This window comes from Panthera tigris, chromosome B2, assembly GCF_018350195.1.
Source record: "Panthera tigris isolate Pti1 chromosome B2, P.tigris_Pti1_mat1.1, whole genome shotgun sequence".
NCBI lineage: Eukaryota > Metazoa > Chordata > Mammalia > Carnivora > Felidae > Panthera > Panthera tigris.
Window position 1 is genome coordinate 96,003,680 of NC_056664.1, and position 19,099 is coordinate 96,022,778.

A 19,099-nucleotide genomic window follows, 5' to 3' on the forward strand; every position below is an offset into this window, starting at 1 on the left:
ATAAAAACATTTTGTGGATTAAAATATATATACAGTACTACTGTTTAAATGTAATGGTGGGTACTTTTATTATTATTCTTTATGTATATCCGTTATATATACTCTTTTGTATGACTGATACATTTCATAATAAAAAAAATTTTAAACCACTCCCAATAGCCTTTAAATTGGAGTAAGTTCAACATTTTTATTTGCAATGAATGATTTAAGACTGTGTCTACTTTATGAAAAAAGGATGTTAGTAAAATTATAGGCATATATTGTCACCTCCACCAGCATCTTCAAAGTCTTAGATATGTGAGTGATATAAGCTTGAACAGATGCCCAGCAAACAATAAAACATGACATGGCATATTTTATTAGCTCATTAATACATGCCTTGGGTACAATGTGAGGGACAAGTTGTGAGTAAATGTAGCAATGAAATATACCCCAGAGTATCTTAATGCTTTTATACAACATTCACCGTTTCACTTTTAAATCTCTTAAAATATGTTTTCTTTTAAAGATCGTTTACACACACACACACACACACACACACACACACACACACACACACGACAGTTTTAACTCCAAAGAAAGGGAAATAAGTTTTCCTTTTTCTAATCTATAAAAGAAAACTTCCAATATGAATTACCTTCTACTTGAAAAGGTTAATTAGCTTCTTTGAACTGAAACTCACTGATTCTCTCTTTCTAGTTAACCCCCCTTGCCCACCTTCATCCATTTTTATGGGAACAGATTACAACACCCTGGATTTTCCACATTATTCTGTGCTTCTGCACAATGATGTCTCCATAATAAAAACACTGTATTCCTCTCGGGCTACCTGAGGATGACTGCCTTCATCATGGTAACTATCACAATGAAGAAGTTTATGACCAACCAACTACTTCGGTGGAAACAAATGGTCAGTGATGCCCTTCATCCTAGGAAGGCAACAGAAACTAAGAAATTTAGGAGAAACCTGCTAAAATGTGTAAGAACACACTGGATGCCATCTTTGTAATGGATTCAAAGCTCATTTTGGTGGCAGCAAGACAACTGGTTTGATTATGTAAATCAACATGATTTATGATTCATGAACCCAAATACACACCAGTAACATGTGGCCTGTATGAAAAAAAAAAACAAAAAGACCTTGTGCAAACAGTGAAAGGAACAGAAGAACAGATTGAAGAAAGTCAGGGGGGTTGCAGAGGCCAAAGGAGTGTTGGCAAAAAGAAGGAAGAGATTCTGCAGTGACTTTATCTGTGGTGATTGTGCAGATTTTTCATGAGGATTAACAAACTATAAAAACTACGAAAAGCACCAAAAACTACTGTAGATGCTTCACAAACAGCCCTGACATGGCCTTCCTGAAGTTCCAGATACCAAACCTCTGCTCTCTCCAGCTGGGGGAGGGTTGACACTGCAGTTTCTCAGCAGTTTCTAGCCCTGAAAGGCAGGGCTTGGGTCCTTAGGCTAAAAGCCTCAAGTCAACTGCTCTAATCAAAACCCTAATGATAGGGTTGGCCTAGACCTCCAGGTCCCCATAGATTCCCTGACTCTTTCTGACTCCAATTTGTTATTGGTAACATTACTCCCAAACTCAGCGGCTTCAAACGGTAATCATTTGCACATGGGTCGATGGATCAGCCAGGATTCAGTTAATCTAGACTGGTAGCTCTGCTTTTCATTGCGCATTTCTAGGTTTCTCCTTCTTCTTGGACCAGCAGTCTAGCCAGAACATATTTTTCTCATAGTGATGGCAGAGGTCTAAGAGGGCCTCCTATTGGCCAAAGCAAGTCAAATGGCTGGGCAAAGAGTTAAAGGGCATGGAAGTACACCCTGCCCACAGTGAGAGAAGATTGCAGTTCAATGGCAAAGGGCATGGATTATTTATTGCTGTAGAAGTAACTATCCCAAACTTAGTGGCTTAAAACAACAACAAACATGTATTGTGTTTCATAATTTCTTTAGTTCAGAATTCAGGAATGGCTCAGCTGGGTGGTTTTAGCTTGGGATCTCTCATGAAAGACTAGAAATACTATACCTGCAGACAAGAGACTGAAATGAACCTGTACAAATACTCTATATTTCTAATTACCGTCTATTACTTTTTAAAACATTTTTGTGCAGTGAGTAAACTTTATGGGAAAATGCTACGTAGAGTGTACTTAGCACTAAAACAAAAGACTGATACATAAACAACTGGTTAAAAGATGATGAATGTTGACTCAATTCCACCAAATACACAGTGAGATGGTAATAAAACAGGAGACATAAACTGTATATGACTTAATAAGTTGAGAGAGAGACTACCTTCTGAACTCCTGGGCCCTTGCCCAATACTTGCTTCCACTGCCAATAATCTTGTCTGGTGTTTCAACCTGTGTTATTTCAACACTCCTCCAGCTGGTCTCTCTGCTTCTAATTTCTTTGGCTTCCACTTTAACCTATTCACCACTTCTACAATAATCTTTGTCACATACCTCATTGTATAAGATCCTATGGTGCATTCCTCTTACTCTTTTAAATCTAAACTCCCCAATACAAATGTTCAAGGTCTACCCACTGAATCATGGATCCCTTTTAAAATGATCACCTTCCCTAACAAGACCCCTTTGCTGTAGCTCCAACTGCAACTTTGTCTCCATCTTAGTTCTCAATACACACACAGCTGATTTGTCTAGCACAGCTGCTAGCACACGATAGGTACTCAATGACATTTGTTAAATGAACACGCCTAGAGCAGTAACTAGGTCACCCTAAAACAAAATGGTAAGTTTCTTAGTCTTAGTTGAACCTGTGTCCAAAGCACCTGCATGTCCATGTTGTATGTATTTTCATAATACCTGTCTGCCTCTCAGAACTTACCTCCAACTACTCTTCTATTCATCCACTATGTGCCAGCTGGGTAGACCTTCTTTCTATTTTGTGGATACATTAAGCTGGTTTCTCCTTTAGGCCTTTGCCTGAGTTGCTTCCCCTTCCTGGAATGCTTTTCCCCTCTGTTCTTTTTTCACATAGCTAGTTGCTTTTTGTCATTCAGATCTCAGCTTGAAAATTATTTCCTCAGAGAGGACTTTGATGAACATCCAGTCTAAAGGAACTCCCTTGGGGTATCTAGGTGGCTCAGTCAGTTGAGTGTCTGACTTCAGCTCAAGTCGTGATCTCATGGGTTGTGAGTTCAAGCCCCACATCGGGCTCGCTGTCAGCCCATCAGTGCAGAGCCTGCTTCAAATCCTGTCCCCCCTCTCTGCCCCTCACCTGCTTGCACTCTTTCAAAAATAAACAAACATTTAAATAAAAAATATAAAAATAAAGTAACTCCCTCGATCCCTATCCACTATCACTTCTTATTTAGTTCTTTGCTGTGCAATTATCACTATCAGTTATTTCTCTTGTTCATTTCTATGATTGGTTATAGTTGGCCTCTCCACTAAGATGTAAGCTCCTGAGCACTCCAATTGCTAATGTCTGCCACAGCAGATGCTCAAAAGATATATTAAATGAATGAATAAGCAATGTCAATACTCACAGCCAACTTCCTGATTCCAACAAACCTCAACAATTTCTAGTTCCTTTCTACTACAATTTCTAAGACTCAAAAGAAAATTCCTCCAAGAAGCTTCCCTGAAATATTAATCCTTAAAGCTGTACTTTCTCCTATATATTTATACTGTATCATATAATTTTACATGTGGTCTTCTGGGCAAATTGCTCTCTAGTGGTTGCATGTGCACATTTTTTCCTCTGAACTGTGTGTATCATCAGGTCCTTAAGGGCAGGCCTGTGTTTTTGGTTGTAGCTTTGTTTTGAATAATCCAGTAGTGCTCAGAGTGTTGTTGTGCACACAACAGCAATTCAATACAGGTTTACTAATAGTTACTGTATCAAAACTGCCCAATATAGTTCTATGGCTAATGTAGGATTCATGATGACAAACAGTTCAACCAGAATCCAATGTGAAACAATTTATCTAGATTTCCCAAATTCAATCTCTTTAATACATTAAAGTATCAGGAGATAGAATCTTACTCTCTCATTTTTCCCTCCAAAAGAAATATCTTCATCGAGGTATTTGAGTAGGTGTTGGAAGAATTGGCTGTTTTCAGTTGGATGCTGAAGCTATTATTCACCATATTCACCAATGTCCCCTACATATGGGCCCATCACATATATCCCTATTTGTTTGATTTCAGAAAAAAATTTCTGTACAAAAACTGTCTGTAGAATTAATCATCAAATAATGAAAAATTCAGAACACAACATATTTCTCTTTTAGTCTTAGTTGGGAAGAAACAGAGTCAAGTTCAAAATCTACTTATAGCGTATCCAGGTCGTATTGACTACAATTTCAACTTCCTTTCCAGTTCTCAATTTTTACTTTCCTAAACTTTGTTTCTTTGTCTACCCAAACTCATTTACCTATAAGTCTACAAAGAGGAATTCCCACAGGACCTCTCTGGAGCTCCTGAGTCTTTCATATGGAGAGTCTGCCATCAGCTCCCCATTAATCTGATTCATCTAAATACATCCACTTCTCTCTATAACCAAGCCTCCTGTATGTCAAATCTACCCTCATTTTTTCCCCAGTAAACCAGGTGTAAAACATTGGAGCCATTTTTGATTTCTTACTCTCATGGCACATGAGTACACAATACTCAATACAATACTTAGTACACAATAGACACACTAAAATAAGCATGTATTGTAGGGTATCGGCAACACAAAGATACCATAAAATTTATAGGAAGAAAATTTTGTATTTGTGATTATTTTAAGTCATTATAACACAAATCAAGCAATAAAGTCATGAGGACTGGCCCTTCCAGCAAGATGGAGCAGCAGACTGAATTTACTCCTCCACCTGAAACCACTAAAACACTGGGCAAAATATATGAAACAAGAGCTTTAATGCATTTGAAATCAGGCAACAAATAACAGTGATCACTGAGAGATGGGAAATAAATAAATGTTCCAGTTTACTGTCTGGAGAAAATGCCAAGTCACAGAGCCTAGCAGTCTCCTCGAGTTGAGGAGATGGACTGGAGTGTCTACAGAGGCCAAAGGGGTTAGAATTAGGGGCTAGCATTCACAGGGCAGAGTACTCAAGATAGGTGAGCTGCACGAAGAGCTCTAGAGATGTACAAAGGGTTTTCCAGAAGTCTTCAGCTGAGCATTACCAATGCATGGATACAACATTATCAAAGTCTGAGGAGAGAATCATTCAGGAGGTAGAGAGGGAACAATCCTTAGAGCTCACACAGGGCTGGGAGTAGTTCCTGCTCCCACCAGCCAAAGTGGAAAACCTCATAATTCACAGGGTATCAGTAGAGTACTCAGAAGGGTTTTGCCTTTGAGGTGGGGAAAATTAGCTCTAGACTAAATACTATTCTGGTCTTGCCTATCAAAACTTAAATGTAAGACCTGAAAAAAATCAAACTGTTTCCAGTAACTTAACTGAATTCCAGAAGAAAGTTCAAGAATATTTATAGAGATACAAAAATATCTAGAATCCAATAAAATAAAATTCAGTGTCTGGCATCCAATCAAAAATAACCAAGCATGCAAAAAAAAAAAAAAAAAAAAAAAAGGCAGGAAAACACAATGCATAATGAGGAGAGAAATCAATCAATTGAAGTCAACTCAGAAACAACACAGATGATTGAATTAGTAGACAGGGATATTAAAACAGCTTTCATAACTGTAGTGCATATGGTCTAGGAGCTAGAAGAAACCCTGAGCATGTTAATAGAAACACAGAAGATATAAACTGGTGAGCCTGAATGTGCACCAATAGAAATTATCCAAAATGAAATACAAAGAGAAAACAGTAATACTAATTAAAAAAAAAAAAGAATACAAATCAGTGGGCTCTGGGTTAATGTTAAGCAGCCTATTATACATGTAATTTGAGTCCCAGTAAGAAGGAGAGAGAAGGCCAGAAAAAATATTTGAAGAAATAATGACCGAAATGTTCCCAAATTTGATAAAAACAAAACTCACAGATCTAAGAGACCCAATGAACCCCAAGCACAAGAAACATGAAAAATATGACACCAAGGCACATCATAATTCAAATGCTCAAAACCAGTGGTAAAAAGAAAATCACAAAAACAGCATCAGAAATTTAGCCACATAATATACAGAGGAACAAAACTAAGGATGACAGAAACTCCCTTGTTGGAAATAATATAAGACAACAATGAAGCAACATCTTGAAAACACTGAAAGAAAAAAATTCATCAATGTTGAATTTTATATCCAGTGAACATATCTTAAAAACAAAGTCAATATAAAGAATTTTCTCAGACACAAAAACTGGAAGAATTAATCACCAGCAGACCTGTACTATAAGCAATGTTAAAAGAAGTCTTTTAGGAAGGAGGAAAATAATACCACATGGAAATCTGGATGACTGACAAAAAGAAATGAAAAGCACTGAAGATGTGAATTATGGGGGTAAATATAAAAGCCTTGAAAAAATTAAGTCCCTTTAAAATGTAATTGAATATTTAAAGCAAACATAGTAACACTGTATTGTGAGATCTATAATATATATGGGAGCAAAATACATGAAAATAATACAAAGGCTGAGAAGGAAGTAGTAGAAATAAGCTTTTGTAAGCTTCTTATCCTATAAGTAAAGGTATATTATCACTTGGAACTAGACCGTGATAAATCAAAGATCTATATTATGAACTCAAGAGCAACTACTAAAACCGTAGTAAAGAGTTATAGCTAACAAGTGAAAAAGGAGACAAAATGGCATTGTGAAAACTAATCTAAGAGAAGGCAGAAAAAGGAAAGGGAAAAACAAATGGGACAAATGGCAAACAAACAACAAGATGGCATTTAAACTCAACCATATCAATGAACACATCAAATATAAATGATCTAGACATACAAATTAAAAGGTAGAGATCATCAGACTGAATAAAAGAGCAAGATCCAACTAAATGCTGCATATAAGAACCCTACTTTAAATATAAAAACTGGGGAGCCTGGGTGGCTTAACTTCTGCTCAGATCATGGTCTCACTGTTCATGGGTTTGAATCCTGCATCGGGCTCTCTGCTTCCAGTGCAGAGCCCACTTCAGATCCTCTGTCCCCTCTCTCTCTGCCCCTCCCTGGCTCTTGCGCACTCCTTCCCTCTCTCCCTCAAAAATAAACATTAGGGGCGTCTGGGTGGCTCAGTCGGTTAAGCATCCGACTTCGGCTCAGGTCATGATCTAGCGGTTCGTGAGTTCAAGCCCCGTGTCGGGCTCTGTGCTGACAGCTTAGAGCCTGGAGCCTGCTTTAGATTCTGTGTCTCCCTCTCTCTCTCTCTCTCTCTCTGACCCTCCCCACTCATGCTCTGTCTCTCTCTGTCTCAAAAATAAATAAATGTAAAAAAAATTTTTAAAAAACATTAAAAAATTGTAAATATAAAAACAGTACAAGGATGGAAAAAGATAACACCATAATTCTAATCAAAACAAAGCTGGAATGATTATATTAGCATCAGATAAGGTATACATCAGGAAAAAAAAAAACATAAAGCATATTACCAGGGCTAAAAAAGGTTATTAAAAAAAATAATAAAGAGATAAAATCATCAAAATAGCACAATGACCTTAAGGGTTAATGTGCCTAAAGCAGAGATTTAAAATACATGAAGGAAAAACTGATAGAACTGTGAGGAGAAATAGAAAAATCCACAATTATAATCAGACACTTTAACACCCTTCTCTCAGTAACTCAGAAAATAAGCAGAATGAAAACAATTATAGATACATAAGACTTTAATGACACTATCAACCAATCTGACTTAATTGATATTTACATAACACTCCATAAACAACAGCAGAATACATATTCTTTTTAAGTGAACATTTACCAAGATAGATCATATCTGGGTCATAAAACAACTCTCAATACATTTAAAATAACTCAAACCATATAAAATATGTTCTCTAACCACAAAGGTATTATAAATCAATGACAGGAAGACATCTGGAAAAATCTCAAAACACTCAGAAACTAAATAACAAGGTTTTAAATAATTTGAGTCAAAAAAAAAAAAATCTTACTATTCCTTTCCAAAGAAATTAATAAGTGGTTTGAACTGAACGAAAATTTAAAAAGTAATGTAATGAAAACTTGTGGGATGTCGCTAAAGTAGCACTTAGAGAGGAATTCATTGCATTAAATGTCATATTAGAAAAGAAAACAGGTTTCAATTTATAAATGATTTCAGCTTAAAATGCTTTAAAAATGATGGAAATAAAGCCAATGTAACCAGAAGAAAGAATACAGAAAGGTGAAAAAGAGAGAAAAGTGGTGAAGCCAAAAGCTGGTCCTTTGGAATCAGTAATATTGTTACGCTTCTTGGGGAAATAAAAAAGACACAAATTACAAATGTCAAAATGAGAGAGGTGACATCAATATACATTCTACATGTATTAAAAGGATAATATGGGGATATTATTAAGAACTTTATGCCAATAAATCTGACAACTTAGATGAAGTAAACAATTTCTTTAAAGGCTGTAACTACCAAAGGCGACTCACGAAGAAACACATAACCCTAAATAGTCCAACAGTTTTTAAAGCATTAAATTTGTAGTTTAAAAAAACCTCAACTTTCCCACAAAGAAAGGTTCCATGGTTTCACTAATGAATTCTATCAAATATTTAAGGAAGAAATAATCCAACTCTACCAAAAAAAATCTTTCAAAATAATAAAAAAGGAGTTAATACTTTCCAATTTATTATGCAATAATATAGATGCAAACATTAACAAACTTTAGCACATCAAATTCAACAACGTATAAAAAGGAGACTGGATCAGGATCACATGAGGTTTACTCCACGAATGCAAGGTTGGTTTAACATTAGATAATCAATTAATTTACCATATTAATAGCCTTAAAAAAAAGGAAAACCTAAAAGAAAAAAAAAATATGATCACCTCAATAGCTGTAGAAAAAAAATGTCAAAATCAACATTAATTCCTGATAAGAACTCTCAGGAAATTAGGAATACAAGGGAACTTCTTCACTAATCAAGAGCCTCTAAAAACAAAAACAAAAACAAAAACCTCCAGTTAACATCACACTTAATGGTGAAATACTGAATGTCTTTCTGCTAGCATCGGGAGCATGTCAGGAATGTCCATTCTCACTACTTCAACATTGTGTTGGGAGGTCTAGCTCTTGGATCTGAGATTTTGCTTTACCTTACATACAAACTAATGAACTAGCTTGTGACTGTTTTAGTGATGCTAACAGAAGACACAAGACTGCTGGATCAGAGACAAAGGACTTTATTATTCATGGCACAGCAAAAAGCATGTGCATGAGCATATTTGTGTTGGCTGCCCTTGATCCCAAGTCCTGCAGGGGCAACAATGTGGGCTCAGATGGATGCTAGCCTTCAGTGGATTTGTGTTACAGCTAAAATCAAACCAACAAACGAAACACTGAGTTTAGGGGATTGCTGCTTTTGTAGCAAGTAGTAAGCAAGCCTGCTCTTTGGTGGGAGTAATGGCTATGTTCATTATCTTGTGATGATAGTTTCAATGGTACACACAAATATCAAAACATCAGATTGTGCACTTGAAATATTTGCAGTTTGGGATGCGTGGGTGGCTCAGTCAGTTGAGCATCCAACTTTGGCTCAGGTCATGATCTTGTATTCATGGCTGTGAGCCCCGCATCAGGCTCTGTGCTGACAGCTCAGAGCCTAGAACCTGGAGCCTGCTTTGGGTTCTGTGTCTCCCTCTCTCTCTGCCCCTCCCCTGCTTGCTCTATGTCTCTCTCTCTCTCAAAAAACAAAATAAAACGTTGGAGTATTTGCAGCATACTATACATCAATAAAGCTATATCATTAATTTAACAACTATTTTTGGGCTACAGCTATTGTGCTAGGCACTGTTCTGGTATTAGGAATACAATGGTAAACAAAATCCCACCTCCCACAGAGTTTATATGCTTGTAGGAGAAACTATAAGAGAAATATGAGAGGGTGACAACTGTGATTAAGATAAAGGGAATTAAGTATGGTGGCTACTTCAGATTCGGTGAGGGGCTGTCTTTGAAAAGATGATATTGATGTAGAGATATGAATATCAAGAAGGGGCCAACTATGTTAAATTGGAAGAAGAATAGCCCTAGCCTTTATTGTTTTGGCTTTCTGTTTTCATATACCTCTAATTTCCAGTAAACCGTCATAATGACCACTGATGTATTAGGTTTCCCAAAGGTTAATTTGATCATGTAATTCCTTTGTTTAAAAATCTTCAATCCTGGGGCACCTAGGTGGCTCAGTCGGTTAGGTGTCCAACTTCAGCTCAGGTCATGATCTCATGGTTTGTGAGTTTGAGCCCCACAGCGGGCTCTGTGCTGACAGCTCAGAGCCTGGAGCCTGCTTCGGATTCTGGGTCTCCTTCTCTCTCTGCCCTTCCCATGCTCACGTTCTGTCTCTCTCTCTCAAAAATAAATAAACATTAAAAAAGAATTTTTTTTTTTAATCTTCAATCCCTCCCTTATCTCAAGTACTAAATATGGTTTTAGCTCTATATTCTGGCATTATAAGTCTTGAAACATGTGACAAAACCTACCTTTCCAGTCTTCTTACTATTCCTTTATTCTAATGTGGATGAAGGCCTGATCTTAAATACGCCTACTTTTGATCATGCTGTTTCCTCTGCCTCAAATGGCATCCTTCTCCATCAACAGATGTCCTTCCCATCCTTAAATGTTCACCTCAAATATCACATTCTCCTTGAAGTCTTTTCTGATTTTCCCAACCAGATGTGACTTTTTGTTCAAATTTTCTCCCTGTTATTTTTTCAATGGACAAAGCTCCCCTTGCTAATCTTTTTATTGTATTTTAGAAGGTGGCATTGGGCTTTGCAGGTAGGCACCAATCTATAACTTCCTGGTGAATTGAATTATTCTTATATCTTACTTGAAAGATGCTAAGGGCTAAGGAAGATATGCTAAGGGGCTAAGGAAGATAGGCATAAAAAATAAAAAATAAATAAATGGACATAAGTGGTCTTATCTACTTCTCATAAGAGAATGATATACTGAAAGTATAATCTATGCTTGGAAAAAAATAGAATGGATCTTTGTAATTTTAGTAACTCTGTTAAAACCAGTTCCTTTCCAAGAGAAATGGATCCTCTTTAAAACCCTCTCACTTTCCTGAGATCGGGGCCAAGTCAACATGAGCAGAATCTCTGAAGACAGGAAAGAGGTGTGCTGTTCCCCATTTTAAAACCAACATGAGTGTTGCAAAGGACCTTGATTAGTTCACAAGGAAGGAGTACGAGTGGGTAGAAATAATAAGGAATCAGAAAAACAGTGTTTAGGGGTCTCTAAGACCACCCCAAGGTTTGATGGCCTTGTTAGGAGGACTCCTAGGACTCAACATATAGTCAAAGTCACAACTATGGTTTATTACAGCAAAGGATATAAAACAAAACCAGCAAAGGGAAAAAGGTGCATGAGATGAAGTCTACAGGAAACTGGGCGCAAGCTTCCAAGAATCCTCTGCCAGTGGAGTCAAACAAGATGTGATTAATTCCTCTAAGAATGAACACATGTGATAACATATACAAAATACTGTCTGCCTGGGAAGTTCATTGGAGACTCAGTGCTCAGCGTTTCTGTAGGGGTTGGTCATCCTCTCTGCCTAGCATATACCAACATTCCAGACTCCCAGAAGGAAAGCAGATATTCAAAATAAACCACATTACTGGCAAAAACAGTTTGGCTACAGTGAGTTGCACTTACCAGTTAGATAATGGTAGAGACACTCCTAAAATCCAAGTTCCCAGATTCTAGCCAAGGGCCAACTTTAAAAGCAGGCTTTTCTAAGGATAGCAATCTTTTTCTACATATTGAAAATATTCTTACTTTTTTTTTTTTTTTGAAGAATAGATTTTACTTTAACTTTTTTTAAAGTTTGAGAGAGAGAGAGAGAGAGAGAGAAAAGGAGTAAATGCAGGCGAGCAGCAGAGAGAGAAAAAGAGAGAGAGAATCCCAAGCAGGCTCCATACTGTCAGTGCTGAGCCCAGTGTAGGGCTTGAACCCACGAACTATGAGATCATGACCTGATCCGAAATCAAGAGTTGGATGCTTAACTGACTGAGCCATCCAGGTACCCCTAAAGATATTCTAACTTTTTGATTAAAAAAAAAAATCTCACTTCTAGGGTTCTTTTTTTTTTTTTTAGCAAATAGTATAAAATAGAGCACTGTTATAAACACTAAGATGTTCATCATCACAATATTGTTTAAACTCATTAAAAAAAAAAAGGAAACGGTAAGTATCTAAAAATTGTGGAATGGTTCAGTAAATTATAGTAGTATGGAGAAACATTAAATAGTCAGTAAAATTAAAATTTGAAGACTTTAAAAAAAATTTACTTTTAACGTTAATTTATTTTTGAGAGACAGATCATGAGTGGGGTAGGGGTAGAGAGAGGAGGAGACACAGAATCTGAAGCAGGTTCCAGGCTCTGAGATGACAGCACAGAGCCCAATGTGGGGCCCGAACCCACAAACGGTGAGATCATGACCTGAGCTAAAGTTGGACACTCAACCGGCTGAGCCACCCAGGTGCCCCTAACATTTGAAGACTTTTTTTTTTAAATTTTTTTAAATCTTTATTTATTTTTGAGAGAGTGAGAGAGAGAGAGACAGAGTGAGAGCAGGGGAGGAACAGAGAGACAGGGAGACACCATCTGAAGCAGGCTCCAGGCTCTGAGCTGTTAGCACAGAGCCCGATGCAGGGCTCGAACCCACGAACCGTGAGATCATGACCTGAGCCGAAGTTGGACACTCAACTGACTGAGCCACCCAAGCGCCCCATTTGAAGACTTTTAATAACAAATCCTAGGGAATCAATCGGAACAAAAAACGACATAGAATAATAACTATAAAATGGGAGAAATATAGAATGAAATCTAGAAGAAAATACATTAAGGTATAATCATCATTCATTTCTTTCGTGCTTTCAATTTTTATTACCAAATACGTAGTAACTTTTCTAATTAGAAACAAGTTATAAGATAATTATGCTATAAAGATTTTAGATATAAAGGTCTGGATTCAAAGCCAATTTTGCTAAAATGCAAAATATTTAGTGTGTACAGTGAGTAACATGAACACAATGTACAAGGCAGGACTTGGGAACTCTTAGAATGGTAAACAACAGCTGCATTTAAAATGCAATTTTGGGGGGGGTGCCTGGGTGGCTCAGTTGGTTAAACATCTGAAACTTGATTTTGGCTCAGATCATGGTCTCATGGTTTGTGGGATAGAGCCCTGATTCGGGCTCTGTGCTGACAGCACAGAGCCAGCTTGGGATTCTCTGTCTTCCCACCCCACTACTGTGTGCTCCTCCCCCACCCCACTTGTGCTCTCTCTCAACATAAAGAAACAAACTTAAAAAAACATAAAATGCAATTTTTCTACTTCATATACTTTTTTTTTTCCAATTAGCTAACAACAACACCAAACCAGGTAGACAGAGAGGAAATGCTATAAACACTAAAGAAAGCACAATGGCTAATTTTTATTATAAGGAAAAAATGGTTCATTCACTAACAAACACAAAAATAAAAATACTGTTTTTCAATGGCTAGATCAAAGGATGAATTTCCAAAATTACTTTGAATGTTTACATGATCACAATTTACATATGATCTGTCAAGTATTACTAACGTTAAGTCACATAAATTTTCATAGTTTAAAGGAGGATTAGGTAATTACTCTACAAACTTCTTCTGGAGAAGGTGATTTTGGACATATTCAATTGTAATTCTCCTCCATTTGCTTTTAGTGCATCTACCCTGGTCACATAGGCACTGCTCCACAGAAAGCTATTTTCGTACTACCCAGGTTCTCCATCACTGCATTAAGTAGCCATATAGAAAACAGACTGCATTGTATTCTCTTCTCCCTAGAGAGAATAAATGGTTTGCAGCTGATTTTAAATCACAAAGCAATTCTTTTGTGTACTGAATTGGCCCAAGGCTACGGAGGTTGTGCCACTCACTTCCCACATGACCTCCACTTGTGGCTGCTTCCCAATCGTGCCAGAACATGAAAACCTTGAAGGCACTCCATGTGGGGCAGTGCTCTCTCTGCCTCTGAAGGCATTTCTGGGCCAAGTTCGAAAACCCAAATTCTGAACTGCCATTGCAATGGCAAGCACACTTAGAGGAGGGGGGAGAAAGGCCAGGATTTTTCTGGTTAGGAAGGGAAATGTGGTTAACCTAAATTGGACCTGGGACACAAATGGAGGCATCCAGAAGCACTCCCACAGCTTCAGTCCAACTATGCATTTTCCTTCCGTTATAAAAACAAAACAAAAGAAAACAAAACCAACCAAAACAGCTCTTTAAATGGTTTGGCTATATTCAGAAATGTAATTGCTTAAAGAAGGTCGCTAGTGCTTTAAAGGGCTGTGTTTGGGGAGACGGTAGGGAAACAGGGCAGATGGACAAAGCATTGCTACAGATTCTCTGAAGTAAAACTAGCCAATGAAAGTCAGCAATTAGTGCTTGCTAATTGGCAGTGCACGTATGATCAACAGTCCTTCAAAGACTTTCGTTGCTTCCTCTTTTCTCTTTCCCAGGAAGAAACAGATTATGTGGGACTTGGAGTCAAAAAACCTGGGTTCAGATCATGCCACTGTGAAACATACATCAACAAAGAGTTTCCAGATAATAGGCTTTCCTGCCTTTTGTCATCCCTGAATCTCAGGCTTTTAATGTATAAAATGGGCGTACCAACAAATGTCCCCCTTTTTATGGGTGACTGTAGAGAAAGAAAGTATAAGCAAACTGTAAAGTGCTATCTAACCATTTACTGTTGTCGTTGCTGTTAGGTCTGCCTGATATACAGAAAGTATTTAATAAATGTTCACAAAATTATTAACAAACTAGGCTAATTATAGTGGACAAACAGTTAAGAGTGAATAAATCAAGAACCCTAAAACAATAACACTTTTGCTTAAAAATTAAGGTATTTAACTGTAAGATATTAATATCTTACATGGAACTACGTTGAACACATTAGAACTATCCCAGGGGAAAACGATGCCTCAACTGCCAGAAGAGGTCACTGTCATCACCATATATGGTGGGATCTCAGGTATGGCAGAGGGAGGCGAGCAAATTGGGTTTCATTGAGGTATAGAGGTAGAAAACACACGGTTAAGAACCTGAGCTCTGGTGTTCAAATCTCAACTAGCAAGTTGTAGGACTGTGGGCAAATTATTTAATCTTTTCTAAACCTCGGTTTTCCCATATGTCAAATGGGGATAGCAGTAGTATCTGCTAGCAGGCTTTCTGTGAAGATTAAATGAAGAAACATAGGTGAGTTACTTACCACAGTGTTACACGTTTAGCTACTATCATCTTCATTATACTATATATGAGGCAACTTATGAGTGGAACTAGACCAGGAATCTTCCATTCTACAATGTGCTATTAATCCTCAGCCATGGTAGTGAAGTATGGTATATTTTTGAAAAATGCAGCAAAGGGGGTCCCACTGTGGTCGTATATCCTGCCAGGTCCCCACATACCACTAGGCAACTTAGGTGAAGTTAGATATGCCTCCAGGGAACTGTGGTTCCTTGAACCAAATGTTAGCAGACGTCCAAGGTATAATTCTTCATATTTTACTAACTATTCTCTGAGCCATCCAGAGTCCCTGGGTTATACTTTTAAATTTCCTATGCAAGTTGCTCATGCCCTATGTTTCATTTTCCAGTAAAATCAGTCTTTCTTTTTTCTAATGGAAATGTCAAAAAGCCTAAAATGTGCATATGCGCATATTTTCTCTAATTTGCAGTGAGTGAAATCTTGCTAATACAGAAGCTAAAGAAGTTAGAATAATGAAACCCTAAGCTAGGAATCCCGTATAATAGCATATACCATGTTAAATGATGGCGGTGGTCAATGAGGCAACTGCTTCACATTCAATATCCTACTGAAATGAAATAACTGCATTTTAAAGAAATAAAACCTAACCCATAAGATGTCCTGTTAAATGAGTCAAAAAACCTTAATTCTAGATCTATATAATTAATCAGAATGATCCAACTGCACAACCATCCTACTTCTTATCACAGAGAATTTACAAACGCAGTAAATTCTGGATGTTGGACATAAAAGACATTCTTTCCTCATGCCCTCAAAAGTCATCCTCTTCAGATCATGTCCACTCTTCTGGGACATGGAAGACCCCTTCCTCTGGGGAAAGGCTGCGCCCAGCCACCTCAGCACAAGCTGTTTCTCCAGTCTGCCTGCCCTGTGACAGTGCTACCTGCCAGCCAGTAGACACAGAGCATCCTGGTGTCTACTGGGCTGCTGCAGACTGAACAGACTGTGAATCCAGCCAGAGGATAAGAGGTTGTTTTAATTGGCTAAATCTGCTATGTACTAAGCGTATGGCCATGGATTTGTAGCCAAAACACTAATCTAAAAAAAAATGTCATGTACAATTTAAACACAAAACAAAAATGACATTTTCGCTCGTCAATTCTAGTTTTGCCACGAGGGTTTTTAACCTAACATTTTATAATGAGTACCCAACCCTACCTTTGCTGAAGTAGAATTTTCATGGTATACTCCCTGCACCAAGTCCATAAGAGCACTTGCTAAAAGTTCCACAACCTAAAAAAACAAGAAAAAAAATTAAAAGAAACAATTAAACATTTTTATGCCCATTTTTACCTCAGAAAGCCTCAGAAGGCTTAGCAGCAAGGCAGTATTTGTGCTTATGGGGTTATATACAAAGATCCTGGCAAATGGCATTGCCCACCTGGATATTAGAGCTGTAATCCAATTTTTTTCAGGCATAATTCAAGCAAAAAAAAAAAAAAAAAAAAAAACTTACAAGCACAGCATTGAACTAATATACATGAAAATCCAGTAATAGCCATTTTGAACAGAAGCTTAAATTTCAGATACCTAATGAAATCTTAACTCAATTTATTTTCTGTATGTTTATTTCTGTCAGGTGGATACTTTTTCAATATCTCCATTCTGGGAGCCATTACAATGCTAATTTTCATACTTAATACAGAAAGAAAAGCAAAAGCAAAAGAATGGTTAACCTTTCAAATGTGTTCATTCTGTTATACTTAAAATGCACTGTGGATATATTTGGTGGAGGGCCCCTGGGTCAAATGTACCATAAATACTGAAAATTTTTATAGGACTGCAATATTGAAATCATATTCATCAAACCTGTATTATTTTCAAGACTCAGGCTGTTAAAAAAAAAAAAAATCAAGCAAAATCAAAAGCTTTGAACTTGTTCCAGAATGTAAAACAAGCAGAAAACAGTCTCTTTGGAACTACTGTACAATTTAGACTTGTTTGCATAAACCATCTTAATTCAAGAGGATAAAATAGTAGTATTTCAATGCAGCCGTTCCAAACAAGAATTCCTCAAAGCAGCCCCAACCGCTTCTTGCGAAGTCTTAATATCGTGTATATTTAGCTTCCTATATCATGCAGTACCGTATCTGATTCCCACTCTTTGCTTCCTAAAATTTAGCTCAGTTCTGATTGAATTAAAGGATTTTGTTTCAGCTTTTATCATTCTTGTAATTGAAGACATTATTAAGCCAAAGGATACAGACCCAAACAACAAGATACTTTAATCTCAGGTACGTTAGATTTAATAAACATTTTCTTAGACACAAATTACATTAATTTGTGGAAAGACTTGCTTTAAAATTTTAACACATGAGCATTCATCTCCAAATTTATATTTATGTTCATCCTGTGTAACACAGACAAGGCTGTTGATATGGAAATTTTGCTGATTAAAGCCATTTTTTTTCTAGCTCTGCAGATGGGTTAATTTGTAAGACCTATACAAAGTCTTTTTTTTTTTTTTTAATCACATTGCCCTTTAGGTAACCAAATACTTAAGAAATATTGTAGCAATATGAGCTGCAGAGGAACTGGAAGGACAATGATCCTACAGTGTTACCAGATGTGTTGAGTTATTTAAGTGGGGAAGAAAGAAAATGAATGGATTTTTTTCCCCTGAAGGTATCAGATAAGCTCTATTCCCAAATCCAGGAGGATAGAGTATCACCAACAGGTCTATGAAAGACTGTAACTAAATGCACAGCATCAGATTGGATTACAGTTTATACAAGCAACATCCCAAGATCCCCCTGATGGCCGGACACGTAATACAGATCAATCACTCACTAAGAAATGTTATGGTTTTGAAACAGTTTGAGCTCTGAGACCAGCACTGGTAAAGTGAAGAGGGATTTATAAAGAGAAAGTCCACAACACTAAATGTCAAAATGATGGCATGAACTTTTAACAATGGATCTGGCTCTGGATAACTAGACTGTGCCTTTACTTCCCTGAGATTTCAGACCAGGCAGAGGCAACAGACATTTTATTGTCTCTTTTTCTTTTTAATGTAATTAGCAAATATAGACAGACCTGTACTCATAAGTTCAAAATTTATAAAGGACCCATAGTTCCAAATAGCTATAGTTACTTGAGCAGAATACACCTGCATAGCCAATGATGATCATTGAGGAAAAAGCTTTGGACTTCCTTGGGTTAACAAATCAAGGAAGGTAAGAGATTATGAAAACCAGCAATAGCCTAGGGGAGCTGAAGTGTCCCAGGCAAGGGTGACTTACTCAATGCACACATAAATCTCTTTCTATTGCCTGAAATGTTTACTTAACCTTTATTTTTATTACCTTTTTTTTTTTTTTTTTTTTGAGAGGGAGAGCACACACATGAGCATGTGTGTAAGCGGGGGAGGAGCAGAAGGAGACGGAGAGAGAGAGAATCTCAAGCAGGCTCCATGCCCAGCACTGAGCCTGATGTGGAGCTCAATCTCATGACCATGAGATCATGACCTGAGCCGAAATCAAGAGTTGGACGCTTAACCAATGAGCCACCCAGGAGCCCCTAACATTTTAAATTATACCAAAGAGAGATATGTTTAAGTATCATCCTCCTTTAAAATTGTGGTATTTCTAGGAAGACCACAGGACTACCAGCTACACATATTTAATGAGACCATTTATTGATCTGATCTTTTTTCAATACATGG

The 19,099-nt window shown here is 37.3% G+C and overlaps 1 protein-coding gene across 3 annotated transcripts in view; it reads right to left on the bottom strand.

The window, feature by feature from the left end:
* Positions 1–19,099, bottom strand: part of PDSS2 (decaprenyl diphosphate synthase subunit 2) — a 258,700-nt gene that overhangs the window by 62,889 nt on the left and 176,712 nt on the right. For all 3 annotated transcript variants that reach the window (XM_007078753.3, XM_042986906.1, XM_042986907.1), the window contains exon 4: positions 16,594–16,668. In XM_007078753.3, the coding sequence (XP_007078815.2) occupies positions 16,594–16,668 (75 nt within the window). The remainder of the gene's footprint in view (positions 1–16,593; positions 16,669–19,099) is intronic.